General features: G+C 50.4%; 1 protein-coding gene across 3 annotated transcripts in view; it reads left to right on the forward strand.

The window, feature by feature from the left end:
• Positions 1–19445, forward strand: part of LOC140403986 (sodium/potassium/calcium exchanger 4-like) — a 385824-nt gene that overhangs the window by 287257 nt on the left and 79122 nt on the right. For all 3 annotated transcript variants that reach the window (XM_072492315.1, XM_072492305.1, XM_072492325.1), the window contains exons 8-9: positions 14234–14259; positions 16888–16941. In XM_072492315.1, the coding sequence (XP_072348416.1) occupies positions 14234–14259; positions 16888–16941 (80 nt within the window). The remainder of the gene's footprint in view (positions 1–14233; positions 14260–16887; positions 16942–19445) is intronic.

Here is a 19445-nt window from a genome sequence, read left to right on the forward strand (position 1 = left end):
CTGCCCGCCTGGTTGAGGGTGGCGGCCAGGGCGATGTCTGACACATTGCTTTCTACCTGAAAAGGGATGGACTCGTCCACCGCATGCATCGCGGCTTTGGCAATATCTGCCTTGATGCGGCTGAAGGCCGAGTGGGCCTCAGCCGGCAGGGGGAATATCGTGGCTTTGATAAGTGGGTGGGCTTTGTCCGCATAGTTGGGGACCCACTGGGCGTAATAGGAGAATAGCCCCAGGCACCGTTTGAGGGCCTTGGGGCTGTGGGGAAATGGAAGTTCGATGAGGGAGCGCATGCGGTCGGGGTCGGGCCCCAAAACCCCATTTTCAACGACATAGCCGAGGATGGTTAGCCGGGTAGTGTGGAAAACGCACTTCTCTTTGTTATATGTGAGGTTGAGGGATTGGGCGGCCTGGAGGAACCTCTGGAGGTTGGCGTTGTTGTCCTGCTGATCATGGCCGCAGATAGTAACATTGTCCAAGTACGGGTATGTAGCCCGCAACCCGTACTGGTCCACCATTCGGTCCATTGTTCTCTGAAAAACCAAGACCCCATTAGTGACGCCGAAAGGGACCCTGAGGAAGTGGAAAAGTCGGCCGGCTGCTTCAAAAGCAGTGTAGTGGCGGTCTTCCAGGCGAATCGGGAGCCGGTGGTAGGCCGACTTCAGATCGACCATGGAGAACACCCGGTACTGTGCGATCTGGTTGACCATCTCCGCTATGCGGGGTAAGGGGTACGCATCCAGTTGCATGAACCGGTTAATGGTCTGGCTGTAGTCCACAACCATCCGATTCTTTTCCCCGGTCCTGATGACCACCACTTGTGCTCTACAGGGGCTGTTGCTGGCCTCTATGATCCCCTCCCTCAAGAGTCGCTGGACCTCCAACTTGATAAAAATCATGTCTTGTGAACTGTACCGCCTGCTCCTGGTGGTGACGGGCTTACAGTCGGGGGTGAGGTTCGCAAAGAGCAAAAGGGGGGGAGGACCTTAAGGGTCGCGAGGCTGCATACAGTGAGGGGGGGGTAGGGGTCCACCGAATATTAGCGTCAGGCTTCGGTGACTGCATTGGAAGTCGAGTCCAAGCAGTAGCGGGGCGCAGAGGTGAGGGAGGACATACAGTTTAAATTGGGCGTACTCAGCGCCCTGTATCGCGAGGTTCGCGACACAGTATCCCCGGATCTGTACCGAATGGGATCCGGAGGCGAGGGAGATTGTCTGGAATGCAGCGTAGATGTGGAGGGAGCAGCGCCTTACTGTGTCGGGGTGGACGAAGCTGCGGGTAGTCTGCCTGGTCTGAGGTATCGAGGTCACAAGATGGCGGCCCCCGCGGGTCGCATGTGTCGGGCTGAGTCGAAGATGGCGACCAAGATGGCCACCCCATCGGTCGCACGTTTCGGCTGGTGTTGAAGATGGCGGCCAATATGGCCGCCCCCATGGGTCGCACGTGTCGGGCTGTGTTAAAGATGGCGCCCTCCATGAGCTGCACGAGGCGGGTGACGCGTCTGAAGGGGGCAGTACCGGCAGGCAGGCAACCACCTTGTGGGGTCTGTGGGCCTGTGAGTCCGTGGATCGGGCCTGGTGAGCTTTCGGCTTCAGGGCTTTGGATCGGGCCAGACAAACTCTGGCAAAATGTCCCTTTTTGCCGCAGTCGCTGCATGTCGCGGTGCGGGCTGGGCAACGTTGCCGGGGGTGTTGGCCCTGCCCGCAAAAGTAGCACGACGGTCCCCCGGGCTGCACGGGCAGCAGCACGGCACAGGCCTGAGACATAGTCGGGTCTGGTGACGGCCGTGTCTGTGGTGCCCACGAGGGGTTCACTGGGTCTGCCGGGGACATGCTGAGGCTCAGATAGGCCACCTCCAACAAGGTGGCTAGTTTTATCGTGTCCTGCAGGTCAGTGGCCCCGTTTTCCAGCAGTCGCTGCCGGATGTAGTTAGACCGGACCCCACGTAGGTGTCCTGGATAATCAGTTTCATGTGCTCATCGGCCTTCACATCCTTGTAGTTGCAGTTGCGGGCGAGTAGTGTCAGGTTCTCTCGATACTCGTCCAGCGATTCCCCGGCGCGTTGACGGCGGGTAGTGAGGCGGTGCCGCGCTAACACTTTGTCCAAGGGCTTCACGAACTGTCTCTTTACGATTGCGACCGCCGCTTCGTACGTAGCCGCGTCCTGGATCATACCCGATATTCGTTGGCTCACCCGGCCGTGGAGGATGCGCAACTTGAGGACATCGGAGAGAGGCGCTTTGAAGGAGTCGAGGTAGGCCTCAAAACAGCGGAGCCAGTGGGAGAAGATTTCCTTAGCTTCTGCTGCTCGTGCGTCGTGTTCCAGTTTATCAGGCTTTCGAGCGGCTTCCATAGTGATGTCTTTGTATAATAATACATTGATATGCCATCAATTCACTACAAGATGATGAGAGCGAGTGAACATAGGCTTTATTATCCAAGAACTTGCCTGTTGTGACCGAGGGGGGCGGAGCCAGAGGCTACGTTCCAGTACAATACCTGGAAGGAGATGATATTACCATTGGGCCACAGTGCTATACAGACAGCTTATGTTATGGTGAATCCATTCACCACACATTTATTTCACTTTAACAGAATCTGCACAAAAGCATATCTTCACATCACCTGACACAAAGGCCACCTGAAGCCTCTTTACATATCAGTGTCAATTATTGGATACTTAACATAAATGAGACAACTAATTGGAATGTTTCTTAACCCATTACTTAACAGCCTGGCAAGTGAGGTGGTTGAGGCAGATATGTTAGCGACCTTTTAGACTTAGCTGGATAGGCACATCAACAGACTGGGTATAGAAGGATACAGACGGTTGGTTTAGATCGGACACGTGATTGGCGCAGGCGTGGAGGGCTGAAGGGCCTGTTCCTGTGCTGTTTTGTTCTTTGTATATCATGCCCTCTGGGCATTCCAACTGTTTGCAATTTTTATTCACCCGTTACTGAGATCGTGCTAGCGTGGCTTGCTTTTTATGTCAACATGTGCTTGTGCTGTAAGAAATTTTTTGAAAGCAAGTGATTCTAAGAAACTAATTGGATTGGTGATTCATAGGGAATGAAGAGACAAATTGAAATTTGGAAATGTTATTTGAAGCACAATTGTGCTTTCAATATTTGAGAATAACAGAGTCACACCAGGACAAGCATTCTGCATTGATAGAGAAGCGAATCAAGTATATCTAAAGGAAAACATCTTTTCCATCTTTCATGGCAGCGAATTAATCAATAACGTCATCAAAGTAACATTTCTTGCCTATTCATTCTCACTGTTTAAAATTGTTAAAACCACCAGAAATCTGCCAACCTTTCAGCAGGGAAGGTCTGAGGAAGCGTCAAACTCACTTTTGTCAACTTTCATCGTCTCCACGTGACCTGCTAAGCTTTCCTTGTATTTTTGTTCATGTATCAAGAGTGGTTACGTGTACTCAAAGCCCCGGAACTTCAGTTGAGTAAATAAAAGTCGCAAATATACAAAAGTGATTCCAGCAAACATTAAATTACCACTAATAGCAAATTGCTGTGGAGCAGGACAGAGGTAGCTGTACACGCTGACTCCAGTGCTGAGTACATTGAATATTAAAACCTCGGAGAGAATGAACAGTTGCTTTTTTTATTTTAGCTTAAAGTGAGGATCTTAATTCATCCTGTTACGCATTTAAAAAAAAAATCAAAATATAGAATGCATTCAAAGATAATTTTTAATTCTTTTGTTACCCATTAAAATTTCTACGAGCAGTGTATGTCTTGTTCTTGTTGAATCCTCTCTGCGGTAGTCAACAGCTAATTGTCACTGGTAAGTATGTCGCAATCATTAGTTCTTCATCATTAAATAGTAACATGAAGTGCACCAACCTGAAGCAGCTTTTAGAAAATATTAACCTGAAGTTGAATAACAACCTCCTGCATCACAAATTACACCCTATGGAAATTTCAGTGGATTCATCCCAGCAGGATTTTGATGTTTGTAAACTGCTTTCACATTACACATATTTCTCACGTCATTGACACCTCTACAGGTGTCACTGCCGTATCCTCGCTTCATTCCAGCTGTCAATTTCTAGACCTTTCCCAAGAACAGGTTGTCCTTGTTTAGAATGAATACTCCTACAGTAAGATGCTACATACAGTGGGCTAATTTCCAAAGCTTCCTCTTTCCGTTTCACCAGCTTCCTTGGAGCGCCTTTGCAATTCTGTTTGGGTCCCCTAGTCCTTCAGGAGGCTGGTGCTTGCACAGGAGGACGAGAACGTGGCCAAGGGCGAACTACATCACCCAGAATGCAGTCTGTCAAAACAAATACCCGCACAGACTCAGGTTCTTGGTCCAGTTCAATAGAATCTCGAGTGCTGGAACTTTACCCCAGAGTGAAGCACACAGTGGCCATCCCAGATTCGGAGGCGACCCTTGAGATGCGGGGGGGGGGGGACATGCTGCTGAAAAATGCAAAGGAAAAAGGTAGGAGTTGAGCTCGGTGCGTCTTAAACACCCATTTCTTAAAGGTACTCTCACTACAGATATTTATATACGCACCCATTTATAAACACCCATTTCTTAAAGGTACTCTCACATGACACTCGGCCATTTTGGAGGGCAGTTAAACGCTGATGCACGATCAATTACAATTAAAGACGAGGTAGTAACATAACTGAAGGCTTTAATAGACCAGAACTGTTCCCCAGCAGCTTCGGTACAGAATGAGGGCTGCTGGGACGGCACCGGTTCTTATATCCCGCCTGTCAGGGCGGAGCTACATACCAAACAGCCAATGGTAAACTCCTAGGTTTAACCAATGGTCTTCAGCCTCTCGGGTACTGCAATACCTGATAATACCACATTCAGCCCCTGTTAAAAAAGAGTCCGGCGGGGATGGTGGCCAGTGGTTACAATTGCATCCAACTTGGTATGATCAGATATGGAGGCACCGTGATACCTCCTTACAGGGTTGTCGAGAATATTTACAAGCGTGGAAGATATATACATTGTGTTCATTTACAGTTACACTGAAGCAATCAGTCGGTCGGGTGGCCTGGTCGTCCTCCTGGATCGTCTGGGCTTCGGTGGTATTCTGGTGGGGGTCCGGGCATCTGCGACTCCGGGAGTGTGGCTTCGGCCTCCATGGCAGCTTCGTCACCCCTAGATGGCGCTGGTGGGGCCAACGGTTGACACGAGAGGGGGGCGCCTGTAGGGGGTGTCGGTGGCTGGGAGGGCCTAGGCAGGAGCGGCGGGAGGACTGACCCTCTTGTGAGGTGCTGTGGAGGGGGGGGTGGTAATGGTTCGGGTGCGCGTGGGGTTACGGCGGGCGGCAGGTCCCGAAGGGAGACTGTATCTTGCCGGCCGTCAGGGAACGCCACGTAGGTGTACTGGGGGTTAGCGTGCAGCAGGTGGACCCTTTCAACCAACGGGTCCGACTTGTGCGCCCGCACGTGCTTCCGGAGCAGGATGGGTCCGGGTGTTGCTAGCCAGGTTGGGAGCGAGGTCCCGGAGGAGGACTTTCTGGGGAAGACAAGGAGACGTTCATGAGATGTCTGGTTGGCAGTTGTACAGAGCAGTGACCGGATGGCGTGGAGGGCCTCCGGGAGGACTTCTTGCCAGCGGGAGACTGGGAGATTCCTGGATCGTAGGGCCAGTAGAACGGTCTTCCAGACTGTTCCATTCTCCCTCTCTACCTGCCCATTTCCCCGGGGGTTGTAACTGGTCGTCCTGCTTGAGGCAATGCCCCTGTTGAGCAGGAATTGACGCAGTTCGTCGCTCATAAAGGAGGACCCCCTATCACTGTGTATGTACGCGGGGAAACCGAACAGTGTAAAGATACCCTGGAGGGCCTTGATGACGGTGGTTGTGGTCATGTCTGGGCAGGGATGGCGAATGGGAACCGGGAGTACTCGTCAATCACGTTCAGGAAGTACGTGTTGCGGTCAGTGGAGGGGAGGGGGCCTTTGAAGTCCATGCTGAGGCGTTCAAAGGGACGGGAAGCCTTTATCAGGTGCGCCCTCTCTGGCCGGTAGAAGTGCGGTTTGCACTCCGCCAGATTTGGCAGTCCCTGGTGGCTGTCCTGACCTCCTCGATGAAGTAGGGCAGGTTGCGGGTCTTAATGAAGTGGAAAAAATGAGTGATCCCCGGGTGGCAGAGGTCCTCGTGGAGGGCTGGGAGGCGGTCCACTTGTGCGGTGGCACATGTGCCGCGGGACAGGGCATCAAGAGGCTCATTTAGCTTCCCGGGACGATACAAGATCTTGTAGTTGTAGGTGGAGAGTTCTATCCTCCACCGCAAGATCGTGTCGTTTTTTATCTTGCCCCGCTGTGCATTATCGAACAGGAACGCCACCGACCATTGGTCAGTGAGGAGAGTGAATCTCCTGCCGGCCAGGTAATGCCTCCAGTGTCGCACAGCTTCTACTATGGCTTGTGCCTCTTTTTCGACCGAGGAATGGCGAATTTCGGAAGCATGGAGGGTACGGGAGAAGAAGGCCACGGGTCTGCCCGCTTGGTTGAGGGTGGCGGACAGAGCTACGTCGGACGCATCGCTCTTGACCTGGAAGGAGAGGGACCCGTCAATGGCGCGCATCTTGGCCTTTGCAATGTCTGCTTTGATGCGGCTGAAGGTCTGGCGGGCCTCCGTTGACACGGGGAAGGTTGTGGACTGGATTAGGGGTTGGGCTTTGTCTGCATAGTTAGGGACCCACTGAGCGGAATAACTGAAAAACCCGAGGCAGCGCTTCAGGGCCTTGGGGCAGTGAGGGAGGGGGAACTCCATAAGGGGGCGCATGCGTTCAGGATCGGGGCCTATAACTCCATTTCGCACTACGTAGCCTAGAATGGCTCGACGGTCGGTGCTAAATACGCATTTATCCTTATTATACGTTAAGTTACGGATTTTCGCGGTCTGGAGACATTTTTGGAGGTTGGTGTCGTGGTCCTGCTGGTCATGGCCGCAGATGGTGACGTTATCAAGATACCGGAACTTTGCGCGTAAGCCGTACCGGTCAACCATTCGGTACATCTCGCGTTGGAAGACCGAGACCCCGTTAGTGACACCAAAGGGAACCCTTAAAAAATGATAGAGCCACCCATCTGCTTCGAAGGCAGTGTATTTGCGGTCACTAGTACAGAGGGGTAGCTGATGGTAGGCGGACTTGAGATCCACCATGGAGAAGACCTTATGTTGCGCGATCCTGTTTACCAGGTCGGATATGCGGGGGAGAGGGTACGCATCCAGCTGCGTAAACCTGTTGATGGTCTGACTGTAGTCAATGACCATCCTATGTTTCTCCCCGGTCTTTACCACCATTACCTGAGCTCTCCAGGGACTGTTGCTAGCTTCAATGACCCCTTCCCTCAGTAGCCTTTGGACCTCTGACCTGATGAAGGTCCGGTCCTGGGAACTGTACCGTCTGCTCCTGGTGGCGACAGGTTTGCAATCCGGGGTGAGGTTCGCAAACAGGGAAGGCGGGTCGACCTTAAAGGTCGCGAGGCCGCAGACAGTAAGGGGGGGGGTATAGGGCCGCCAAATTTGAAGGTCAGGCTTTGCAAGTTACATTGGAAGTCCAACCCCAGGAGTGTAGCCGCGCAGAGGTGTGGCAGGACATAAAGGCGGAAATTGTTGAATTTCGTGCCTTGGACAGTGAGGTTTGCTAGGCAGAATCCCTTTATCTCCACCGAGTGTGACCCGGAGGCCAGGGAGATTCTTTGGTTTACAGGGTGGGTAACAAGTGAACAGCGCCTTACCGTGTTGGGGTGTATAAAACCTTCCGTGCTCCCAGAGTCGATCAGGCAGGACATCTCGTGGCCGTTGATGAAAACCGTCGTTGTTGCTGTTGTGAGTGTCCGAGGTCTATTTTGGTCCAGAGTCACCGAGACCAGATGAAGTAGTTGCGGGTTTTGATCGGGCAGCGTGTAGTCGGCCGTGCTGGGGGCCTGTGGCCCCATCTAAGATGGCGTCTCCCATGGGTCGCACATGGTGGTTGGGGATGGACAAAATGGCGGCGGGATGGACAAAATGGCGGCGCCGATCCGTCCAGCGTGGTGTCCGAGGGTCAAGATGGCCACTCCCGTGGGTTGCACGTGGCCCTAGGATAGGGGGGTGGCGGTAGTGCTGGCTGCCTGGGGCCCGAAGGGAAGGTTGCCGCGGCGGTCCGGAGTCGCTGGAGACCGCAGCCACGGCTCGTGCCTGGCAGACCCCCACAAAATGGCCCTTCTTGCCACCCTTTGCAGGTGGAGGTGCGGGCCGGGCAGCACTGGCTTGGGGCTTCACCTGCCCGCAGAAGAAACAGCGGGGCCCAACGGAGTTAGCGGTCCGTCTTACAGCGCAGGCCTGCGGGGACATGGGGAAGGTCTGTGTGGATGCCACGCAGCCCAGGAGGCCGCCGCGTGGTCGGGCGCATAGGATTGCGTGTTTCTGGAGGCAACGTCCATGGACCCTGCCAGGGCCCGTGCCTCTCTAAGTCCCAGGGTGTCTTTTTCTAAGAGTCTTTGGTGGATCTCTGAGGAGCTCATACCTGCTACGAAGGCATCCCGGATTAGGAGTTCCGTGTGCTCGCTCCCCGAAACTTGCGGGCAGCCACAGTTTCTGCCCAGCACCAGTTGCGCACGGTAGAACTCCTCCAACGATTCCCCGGGGCTTTGCCGTCTAGTTGCAAGCAGGTGACGTACATAGACCTGATTTACAGGGCGGATATAATGTCCTTTTAACAGTTCGATCGCAGCATCGAAGTCCTCCGCCTCCTCGATGAGGGTGTAGATCCCAGGGCTTACCCTTGAGTGCAGGAGATGCAGTTTCTGTTCTCCTGAGGGGGTGCCTCCGGCCGTCTCGAGGTAGCCTTTGAAACACGCCAGCCAGTGCTTAAATATCGCCGCCGAGTTCTCCGCGTGGGGGCTGAGTTGTAGACACTCCGGCATGATTCGGAGATCCATCCTTTCAGCTTAAGTGTAGTCTATTAAATTGATGCACGATCAATTACAATTAAAGATGAGGTAGTACCATAACTGAAGCCTTTAATAGACTAGAACTGTTCCTCAGCAGCTTCGGTACAGAATGAGGGCTGCTGGGACGGCACCGGTTCTTATACCCTGCCTGTCAGGGCGGAGCTACATACCAAACAGCCAATGGCAAACTCCTAGGTTTACCAGTGGTCTTCAGCCTCTCGGGTACTGCAATACCTGATAGTACCACAAACGCCAACCACAGTGCTGTGGGTCTGGAATCACATGTAGGCCAGATCAGGTTAAGGTGGCAGATTTCCATCGTTAAAGGGGCATGAGTGAAGTAGATAGGTATTTACAACAACCTGGTACTTTTACAGTCACCATTATCAAGACCAGCTTTTTATTCCAGATTTATTTAATTAACTGAATTCAAGTTGCCCAGCTGCCTAGGTATGGTTTGAACATTTGAACTCATATCTCTGGATCATTAATCCAGGCCTCTGGAATACTGGTCCAGTAACATAACCACGATATTACATATCGCAATGATAATGCAGATGAGATTATATTAGGGGCGACATTCTCCGACCCCCCCCGCCGGGTTGGAGAATCGCCGGGGGCTGGCGTGAATCCCGCCCCCGCCGGTTGCTGAAGTCTCCGGCACCGGAGATTCGGCGGGGGCGGGAATCGCGCCGCGCCGGTTGGCGGGCCCCCCCCGCTCGATTCTCCGGCCCGTATGGGCCGAAGTCCCGCCGATAAATTGCCTGTCCCGCCGGCGTAAATTAAATCACCTACCTTACCGGTAGGACCAGGCGGCGTGGGCGGGCTCCGGGGTCCTGGGGGGGACGCGGGGCGATCTGGCCCCGGGGGGTGCCCCCACGGTGGCCTGGCCCGCGATCGGGGCCCACCGATCCGCGGGCGGGCCTGTGCCGTGGGGGCACTCTTTCCCTTCCGCCTCCGTCACGGTCTCCACCATGGCGGAGGCGGAAGAGACTCCCACCACTGCACATGCGTGGGAACCGCGCATGCGCCTCCCGGAGATGTCATTTCCGCGCCAGCTGGCGGGGCAACAAAGGCCGTTTCCGCCAGCTGGCGGGGCGGAAATTCCTCCGGCGTCGGCCTAGCCCCTCAATGTTGGGGCTCGGCCCCCAAAGATGCGGAGCATTCCGCACCTTTGGGGCGGCGCGATGCCCGTCTGATTGGCGCCGTGTTGGGCGCCAGTCGGCGGACATCGCGCCGTTTCTGGAGAATGTCGCCCTAGGTTTTTGTCACTGTGATCCATAGTCTTACTGCGTTGACCAGCTTCCCATAGGTTGTTTAAATGTACCTATTTATGTAGTTAACTCACACTCTCGTGACCAAAACCAATGGAAATGATATGGTGGAGAATGGTAAAACGGGCAGCTATGGCGCAACTCAGCTAACCGGATGTGGGCTCACCACCACGTAACATTCTGGCAAGCGTTTGTAATCCTTCCATGTGTACATATCAAGATGACGACAGCGAGGATCTGTGTAGCCGTTTAACATTATGAAACATCTCAAAAGGTTGCAGTCCATGAAGATGACGGTCCTCCCCAGGTTCTTGTTCGTCTTCCAGTGCCTTCCCATCCTCATCCCCAAATCCTTCTTCAAGCGGGTAAACAGGATTATCACGGGATTTGTGTGGGCAAACAAGACCCCGCGAGTTAAAAGACTGCTCTTAGAGCGCAGTCGGAGGGAGGGGGCTGCGCTGCCAAACTTCTGCAGCTATTATTGGGCAGCGAACATATCCATGATTCGGAAATGGGTATTAGAGGGAGGGGCGGCATGCAAGCGGCTGGAGGCGGCGTCTTGCGGGGATACTAGCTTGGGGGCACTGATAACGGCACCGCTGCCGCTCTCGCCGACACGGTACACCACGAGCCTGGTGGTGATGGCGGCACTGAGGATCTGGGGTCAATGGAGAAGGTACAGGGGGGGAGGGAGAGGCCTCAATCTGGACCCCGATACGAAACAACCACAGGTTCGTCCCGGGTAGAATGGACGGAGGGTTTCTAAGCTGGCACAGAAGGGGTATCAAAAGGATGGGGGACTTGTTTATAGATGGGACTTTTGCTAGCCTGAGGGCGCTGGAGGAAAAATTCATGTTGCCCCCAGGGAATACCTTTAGGTACCTGCAAGTCTGTGCTTTCTTGAAGAAGCAGGTGGTGGAATTTCCGCTGCTACCTGCCCGCAGTATACAGGAAAGGGTAGTCTCGGGCATGTGGGTAGGGGACGGAAAGGTATCAGACATATACCAGGAGCTGCAGGAGGCGGAGGAGGCCTTGGCGGAAGAGCTGCAGGAGGCGGAGGAGGCCTTGGCGGAGGAGCTGCAGGAGGCGGAGGAGGCCTTGGCGGAGGAGCTGAACGGCAGGTAGGAGAAGGAGCTGGATGAGGGCCTGTGTGCGGATGCCCTGGGCAGGGTCAATTCCTCCTCATCTTGTGCCAGGCTTAGCTTGATTCAGTTTAAGGTGGTACACTGGGCACACATGACAGCAGCAAGAATGAGCAAGTTCTTTGGGGTGGAGGACAGGTGTGCGAGGTGTTCAGGGAGCCCTGCAAATCATGTCCGTATGTTTTGGGCATGCCCGGCACTTAAAGAATTCTGCGAGGCTTTGCAAAGGCTATGTCCATGGTCTTGGACACACGGGGAAAGGTGAGTCTGGGGATAGCGATATTTGGGGTGTCAGAAGATCCGGGAGTGCAGGAGCCCGAAGAGGCCGGGGTCCTGGCCTTTGCCTCCTTAGTAGCCCGGAGATGGCTGTTAATGTGGAGGGATGCAAAACTCCGAAGTGTGGAGACTTGGGTCAGTGACATGGCTGGGTTTCTAGGTTTGGAGAGGATAACGTTTGCCTTGAGAGGGTCCTTGATGGGGTTCTCCAGGCAGTGGCAACCGTTCCTTGACATTCTCGCGGAACGTTAAGTGAGGAGGTCAGCAGCAGCAGCAATCGGGGGGGGGGGGTGGGGGGGGAGAGACTGTATGGGTTGTGGATAGATTTTTCTTGTAAATGGTAGTTATTGCATCTTGTTTTGTTAAGTTGTTAATTCTGTAAAAGTTTGAATAAAAGCAAGTTTTTAAAAAAAAATGAAACATCTCAAGACCGTACAGAGATTCTGAGCCAAAGACGACAAATATATATTCTGGCATGATTTCACAGTGAAGTTTGAATGAAAATATCATTGCTGTTTAATGGGTTTCAATATGGACTTCAGACTAATCAAGTCATCAGTTAATACATAAACTGGAACTGAATTTAGAAGTGATCCTTATGGTGCAAGGGTCATTCTAAATAAAATTAAATGCTCACAGGAGGCAGTCTTCAGCACTTTGTATCTAAGGTTGATTGGAAGCATAACAAAATTAAGGGAATGTACTTAAAGTGGAGGAACATAGGGCTTTAAATATAACCTCCAACAAACATTTTGGCCTGAGAGGCTGCCAGGGTAAGTCGGAATAATAACATATGAAAGCTAAATGCCTGCTCCCGACAACATACTTTGCCTCCCAGGAAATTGGATGTGTTCAAGTGATGTTCCGTCTACTTGTTTCTGTTCTGCACTTTAAGTGGGTAAGAATCTGCGCTCGTATTCTGAAATTGATCATATTGTGGCATTGTACAAAATGAATATCATTTTTACTTTTCCGTATCCTGAAAATGGGTTTGAGGACGATATTTGGTGCAGTGTTATTCGCAATATAACTTTTATGTTTTAATTGTGCTTAAACCTGGCTGTTCTTGCATGGAGCCGTCGAATAGGTAGCTGGAATCCTAGTGAGTACCTCAATGGCAGAGGGCCAATAAATACCCAAGTTCTTGTCGGGTTGACAGCAATCTCCACATGACAAAGGGTTAGTTAGAAGTGAATTCATTCCTAAGGGGAAGCTTAAAGTAAATGATCAAAGCCAGCACCAACAGTGCAAGTGCACGGGATTGCCACTGGTTTTATGGAAAAACAAATCATCCTTAGACGTGGTTGTAATATGGAGAGAATGCAAATGGCGCTATCATTAATGCAAATGCAGCATGTTAATATTCTCGTCAGAGTGAGGCAAGGTTTTAAATTTCACATAGAGCAGAATAAGCAGTGTTGCCAATAATTTGGACAGTTTTTATTAAAGAATGTCAGGGTCAATGAATCACCCAAATGTGACTGTGAAGTAAAAGTGATGTGTGAAAACGATGCATGAAAATGGGTTGTATTTGTACGGTTACAAATTCTGGACGGACAAATCTAGTGTTAAGGACATGTACGCTTTGTCAGATATTCAGGATTTAAGCTCAGAATTTTGTTTTCTGGTGTGGCCAGCCATTTTCTTTAATGCTCTTTGGGATCCAGCCCCACTGCTCCACAGTGCCCCATCCAGCCCCCCTCCCCCTCCACCCCGCACAACAGTATATGTCTGACCCTGGGCTGAATTCTCCAGACCCCGCGCCACATTTCTGGTTCAGCACGCCGGCGGGATGTTCCGTTCCGCCGGCTGGTCAATGGGGTTTCCCATTGTGGGGCAGCCCCACGCCGTCGGGAAACCCCCGGGCTGCCGGCAAAATGGAGCATCCCGACGGCGGAGAATCCAGCCTCCTATTTCCAGTTCTCTCCAGCTTTGGCAAAGAGTCAACCAGACTCGAAACGTTAGCTCCCTTCTCTCTCCACAGATGCTGTCAGACCTGCTGAGATTGGTCCAGTATTTTCTGTTTTTGTTTCGGATTCCAGCATCTGCAGAAATCTGCTTTTATATCAGCACTTCTGTCCTGCCCGCCTCAGTGGGTGGTTTCAGAGTGGGATCGACAGGGTTCTGGGAACAGAATATCTGCCTATCCTCAACACTTAACAGCAGCATGGGCGGAAGAAGTTAAATAAATTAAAATGGGAATCAGTGTAAATTAAATTTAAAGTTAACATCCTACATTTTCTTAGTGAAGGAGCTTGCGTGTTCCAATAGTAGTGAAACTTACAGTGGTAACTTGAGCTCATACATTATCAAACAATGCTCCCATATTATGCACAAGTAGTGGACCAGACCATATGAAGCCTCCATCTTGAAATGACGGTGTACAGACAAGGAACTGTTGGAGAGTCAGTTTTGTCTTCGGTGAACATCTTGTCAGTCAGCACTGGTAGGATTCGAACGGGTGACCACACTACCGTGAAGTGAATTTCAAGAGTCACGGCCTGGCCAGTGCTATTTCTGAGATTTAATTTTCAATTCATGTGATAATTCTGTGACGTGAAAAAGAGCACGGTTAGTGCAATTATTTAATTGCTGTCTTTCCTTGCAGTTTATCTACGATGAGAAAATTGAATGGTAAGTAGCATGAATCAATAATAATCCTCAAAAAGTTGTCGCTTGTTAATGTAGAAATAAATTATTGGCGACTGACCACAATTATGTTAACTGGAAAATATTGTGCTTTCACGCTATAATCAAAATATGTAATTTTTACAATCCCGGTTGATGTTAATACTATACAAGGCAGTGAATGAAACCCAGCTTGATAAATCCTGACTTTTCTTTTAGAAACTGTGGAGTGAAGTTACAGAACAAATTCACAGGAGTCTGCTGTGACTTTTTTTTTTAGTACAAAGAGTAAAATATTTATTAAAACCAAAAAAAGTGAACAATGTTACACCAGACAAAAAGGTTGGAAAGATCTGGGGTGGGGTTCTCCAATTCCCTGTGGGGCCGGAGAATCGCCGGGGGGCGGCGTGAATCTCGCCCCGACGCCGGCTGACGGATTCTCCGGCGGCCTTTTTTCGGCAGGGACGGGAATCGCGCTAGTCAGGGCCCGTTGGCAGTGGCCCCCCCCCCCCCCAGCGATTCTCTGGCCCGCGATGGATCGCTGGGCTGCCCGTTTTCGGTGGGTCCCGTCGGCGTAAAATACACCAGGTCCGTACCGGCGGGACCTGGCTCAACGGGTGGCCTGCGGAGTCCTCGGGGGCGGGGGGGGGGGGGGGGTACTCGGCCCCCTCGGTGGCCTGGCCCGTGATTGGGATCCACCGATCTGCGGGCGGGCCTGTGCCGTGGGGGCACTCTTTCCCTCCATGCCAGCCAGTGTAATGGTCCGCGATGGCCGGCGCAGAGAAGAACCGCCTGCGCATGCGCTGGGATGTTTGCAACGCAGAGCAAATAAATTAGTTCTCTAAACTCAGTCTTCCAGTAGCACGTCTACTAAACTGAACACTTGATTGGGTCTTATGACTGATTAGTCAGCTAACTACTGCCCTGCTAGCCTTGTAGCTTTTTTTTCTCAGAAAGCTTTAAGGAAATCTTTAAATCCCTGTCTTCGCTCTGACATATACTGAACAACTTTTTCTGTGTCTGCGTTACTTATTCACTGTCGCTAGGCGACAGTAAAAAAAAATCTACTTTGCTTTTGTTTCCAGAATCACTGAACTTTCAACCCCGTTTAACCCATTTCTTCAACTTCAGGGATTATTGGACCTCATTTAAAATGTATATGCACAAGTGGGAGGAAGAGTTGGGAGAGGATATGGAGGAGGGGTTCTGGTGTGAGGTGCTCCGGAGAGTGAACGCCTCCACCTCGTGCGCGAGGTTGGGGCTGATACAGCTGAAGGTTGTATACAAAGCACACCTCACGAGGGCAAGGATGAACCGATTCTTTGAAGGAGTAGAAGATATGTGTGAGCTTTGCTGGTGGGGCCACGTGAAACTGGACCTGGGTCCCTGGGTGGCCATATTCGGGGTGTCGGACCAGCCAGGGTTGGAAACGGGTGCGGAGGCAGATGTTGCAGCCTTCGCCTCGTTGATGGCCCGAAAGCGGATCTTGATGGGTTGGAGAGCAACCTCTCCACCCTGTGCCCTGGCGTGGCGGGGGGGGACTTGTTGGAATTATTGACTCTTGAGAAGGTTAAGTTTGAACTGAGGGGAAGGGTGGTGGGGTTCTACAATTCATGGGCTTTATTCATCATGCACTTTCAAGAACTGGATAACATCGAACATTAGTTGGTGGGTTGGGGAGAGGGGGGCTGTGTGTGTTGATGGTGGCTATGGGTGATCCCTGATTCCTTTTTGTCATTTGTTTATGTGAACATGAGGGCTAATGTTTGGGGTTTGGTGGGAGGAAGGAATCGTTGTTATTGATATGGGGATTGACATCTTTGTTACTGATTATTGTTTGTTGTTGGTGGGTGTAAATTTGGGAGGAAATGTGAAAAAGGAGAATCAAAAATATTTTTAAAATAAATAAATAATTAACCACTTAAAAAAAAATGTATATGCACAAAGAAAAACCAAAAGACATGAAACTTTTTAGTCACAAGTCTATCCACACTCCCAGGCACCAAGATTCTTAAAACCGTAAATGAAACTGAAACCATTTTAATCTTTCTTAACACACAAATATATATACATATGTAAATTCAACATAAAATTATACATTGTTCATATATTTCTGATAAACTGTCAATGTGGCTTTGAAGGTTCCTATTCTAGACTATATTCAATATTGTGTTAAGATATATATTATTTGCCATCAAAGCTTAGTTATCTCTTTGTTAAGTGATGTTTGCAGATGATATAGTGGCTTGTTATTCCAGTACACTGTGCAATGGAGCAATATAACATGAGTGTTTGACCCAGATTGGTACGGTTTGAACCTTTGGCAGACATACTAGGCACAGTACCAAGCAATGGTCAGGTATTTTCCATGGAGACTCTGATGATTCACCTCGGATTCTCTGGGGGAGGTTCTAGCATCTGGTTGCAGACAGAAAGCTTGAAGAGGCCTGTCTTCTTTTTCTGCCATGGAAATGTTGTACATCTTCCCATAATTATCTCCAGGAAGATATTTTTAACTGGTGCATTCGTTTAAATTCAACCTGTACATTGCTGACAACTGGGCTGCATTCGGGGGTTTAAATGTATTGTTCGTGCTCTATTACAAACCAGTGACACTCTGCTTATCTCTTTGAGGTGGGAAGGCCTTATCCTGATCCTGATGTATGCAGGCTATATCCTTGTGATGAAGTAAGTTTTATATTTATTTATTTGTTTTCAATTCTTGCTCATACATATGCAAAATGCAACGATGCTGGAGGTGAATTTGTCTGACTTCAATATATACGATTTACATCTGAAATGAAAAATCTGAATTTGAATATATTTTGAATAATTTAATATAAGTTGTGTTTTCAGAAATTGTCTCTTTTTCATGTCCTTCCCAATTCGGATAGCCTTCCAGGCTCTCTCGATCAATTTGGGAATTTAGACGCATAACTTGTTAAATGTAGGAACCCAAATTGATGAGGCCATAGAGAATACAAACAAATTACTGGAGTTAATTCCTGGGGAATATTTTTACTCACTTTGGGATACGAGTGTCACTGGTTAGACCAGCATTTATTGCCCAATGCTAATTGCCCTTGGGGAGGTGGAGGTGAGCGACTTCTTGTTTTTACACCTTCCTTGCTAATAGTGAGGGGGTTTCAGGATTTTGGCCCAGCGACAATGAAGGAAAGGCAATATAGTTCCAGGTCAGGATCGTGTGTGATTTGCAGGGTTGGGGGGGGGGGGGGGGGGGGGGGGGAGCTTGCAGGTCGTGGTGCTCCCACCTATCTGCTGCCCTTATTCTTCTAACTGGTAGTGGTTGAGGGTTTGGAAGGTGCTACCAATGGAGGGTTGGCAAGTTGCTGTATTGCAACTTATAGATAACGCACACAGTTAAACCTGTGTGAGGGTGGAGGAGGAGGGAGTGAATGTTTACGCTGGTGAAATGGGTGCCGATCAAGTGGGGCTGGATGGTGTTAAGCTTCTTGAGTGTTGTTGGAGCTGCACTCATCCAGGCAACACCCTTGTATTCCATCACAGCCTTGAATTGTGCCTTGATCACAAGCTTCAAAATTCAGAATTCCTAGCTCTGACCTGCTCTTGTAGCCACAGTATTATTGATATAGATGGGACAGTTTAATTTCTGGTCAATGATAACCCCCCCCAGGATACTGATAGTGGTGCATTCAGCAATGGTAATGCCATTGAACGTCATGGGGTGGTGGTCAGATTCCCCTTTGTTAGAGATGGTCATTGCCTGGCACTTCTATGGTACAAATGTTACATACCACTTACCAGCCCAAGTGATTACTTAATTCTGTCTATGTCGTGCTGCTTCCACTGCCTAACATGCATGTAGTCCTGTGATTTAGCTCCATCAGGTTGGCATTTGATTATTATGTTTGCTATGTCTGGTGCTGCTGCGACATTCCTACTTGAACTCAGGTTGATTCTTTGGCTTGATGGTAATGGTAGAGTGAGGGTATTGCCAGGCCATGAGGTTACAGATTATGGTTCAATGCAATTTTGCTGCTACTAATGGCCCACAGAGCCTCATGGATGCACAGTTTTGAGCTGCTAGATCTGTTCCGATCCTGTCCCATTTAGTGTGGTGCTATGGAAGGTGTCCATAATACACGTGACTTTAGTTTCCACATGGACTGTGCAGTCATCACTACTATGGGTGGCACGGTAGCGCAGTGGTTAGCATTGCTGCCTCACAGCGCCAGAGAACCTGGTTCAATTCCAGCTTTGGGTGATTGTGTGGAGTTTGCACATTCTCCCCGTGTCTGCCTGGGTTTCCTCTCGGTGCCCTGGTTTCATCCCACAGTCCAACGATGTGCACATTAGGTGGATTGGCCTTGATAATTTACCCTTTATTGTCCAAAAGGTTAAGTGGGGTTACTGGGTTGCAGCGGTAGGGTGGAGGCGAGGGCTTAAGTAGGGTGCTCTTTCCAAGGACCGGTGCAGACTTGATGGGCCGAATGACCTCCTTCTGCACCGTAAATTCTGTGATTCTATGAAAGGCAGGTAGGATTTTCAGTCTTGTTGATTCCCTCACCACCTGTCATAGTCCCAATCTGGCAGCTATGTCCTTCAGGATTTAGCTAGATTGGTCAGTAGTACTGCCACCGAGCCACTCTTGGTGATGGTCATTGAAGTTCCTCATTCAGAGTATTCTGTTCCCTTGCTAGCCTCAGTGTTGCTTCCAAGAGGGGTTGCACATGAAAGAGTATTGGTTAATCAGCCACAGAGGGATGGTGCGTCGTAGCTCACAGGAGGTTTTCTTGTCTATGTTTGACCAAATGCCATGAAACATCATAGGATCTGGAGTCAATGTTGGGGACTTCCAGGACCCTACTGTGCTGTCACCCCTCGGCAGGTCTGTCCTGACAATGCAACAGGACATACTCAAGGGTGATGGAGAAGTCAAGGCTGTAAGGAATGATTTTGTGGGTATGAATATGTCACTTGTTGCTCTCTCAATTTAGGCACAAATCACCAGATGTTAATGAGAAGGTCTTTTCGGGGTCGACTGAACAGCGTTCCTTTGTTGTTTCTGGGTCACTGCTGGGTGGTCCTTCCGGTTTTATTCTCATGCAACTTTTCAGTAGCAGTTTGAAACAACTGGGTGGCTTGCTGGGCCATTCCAGAAGGCAGGTGTGAGTCAACCACATTGCTGTGAATCTGGGGTCACATGGAGG

This window comes from Scyliorhinus torazame, chromosome 2 (assembly GCF_047496885.1).
Source record: "Scyliorhinus torazame isolate Kashiwa2021f chromosome 2, sScyTor2.1, whole genome shotgun sequence".
In the NCBI taxonomy this organism is placed as follows: domain Eukaryota; kingdom Metazoa; phylum Chordata; class Chondrichthyes; order Carcharhiniformes; family Scyliorhinidae; genus Scyliorhinus; species Scyliorhinus torazame.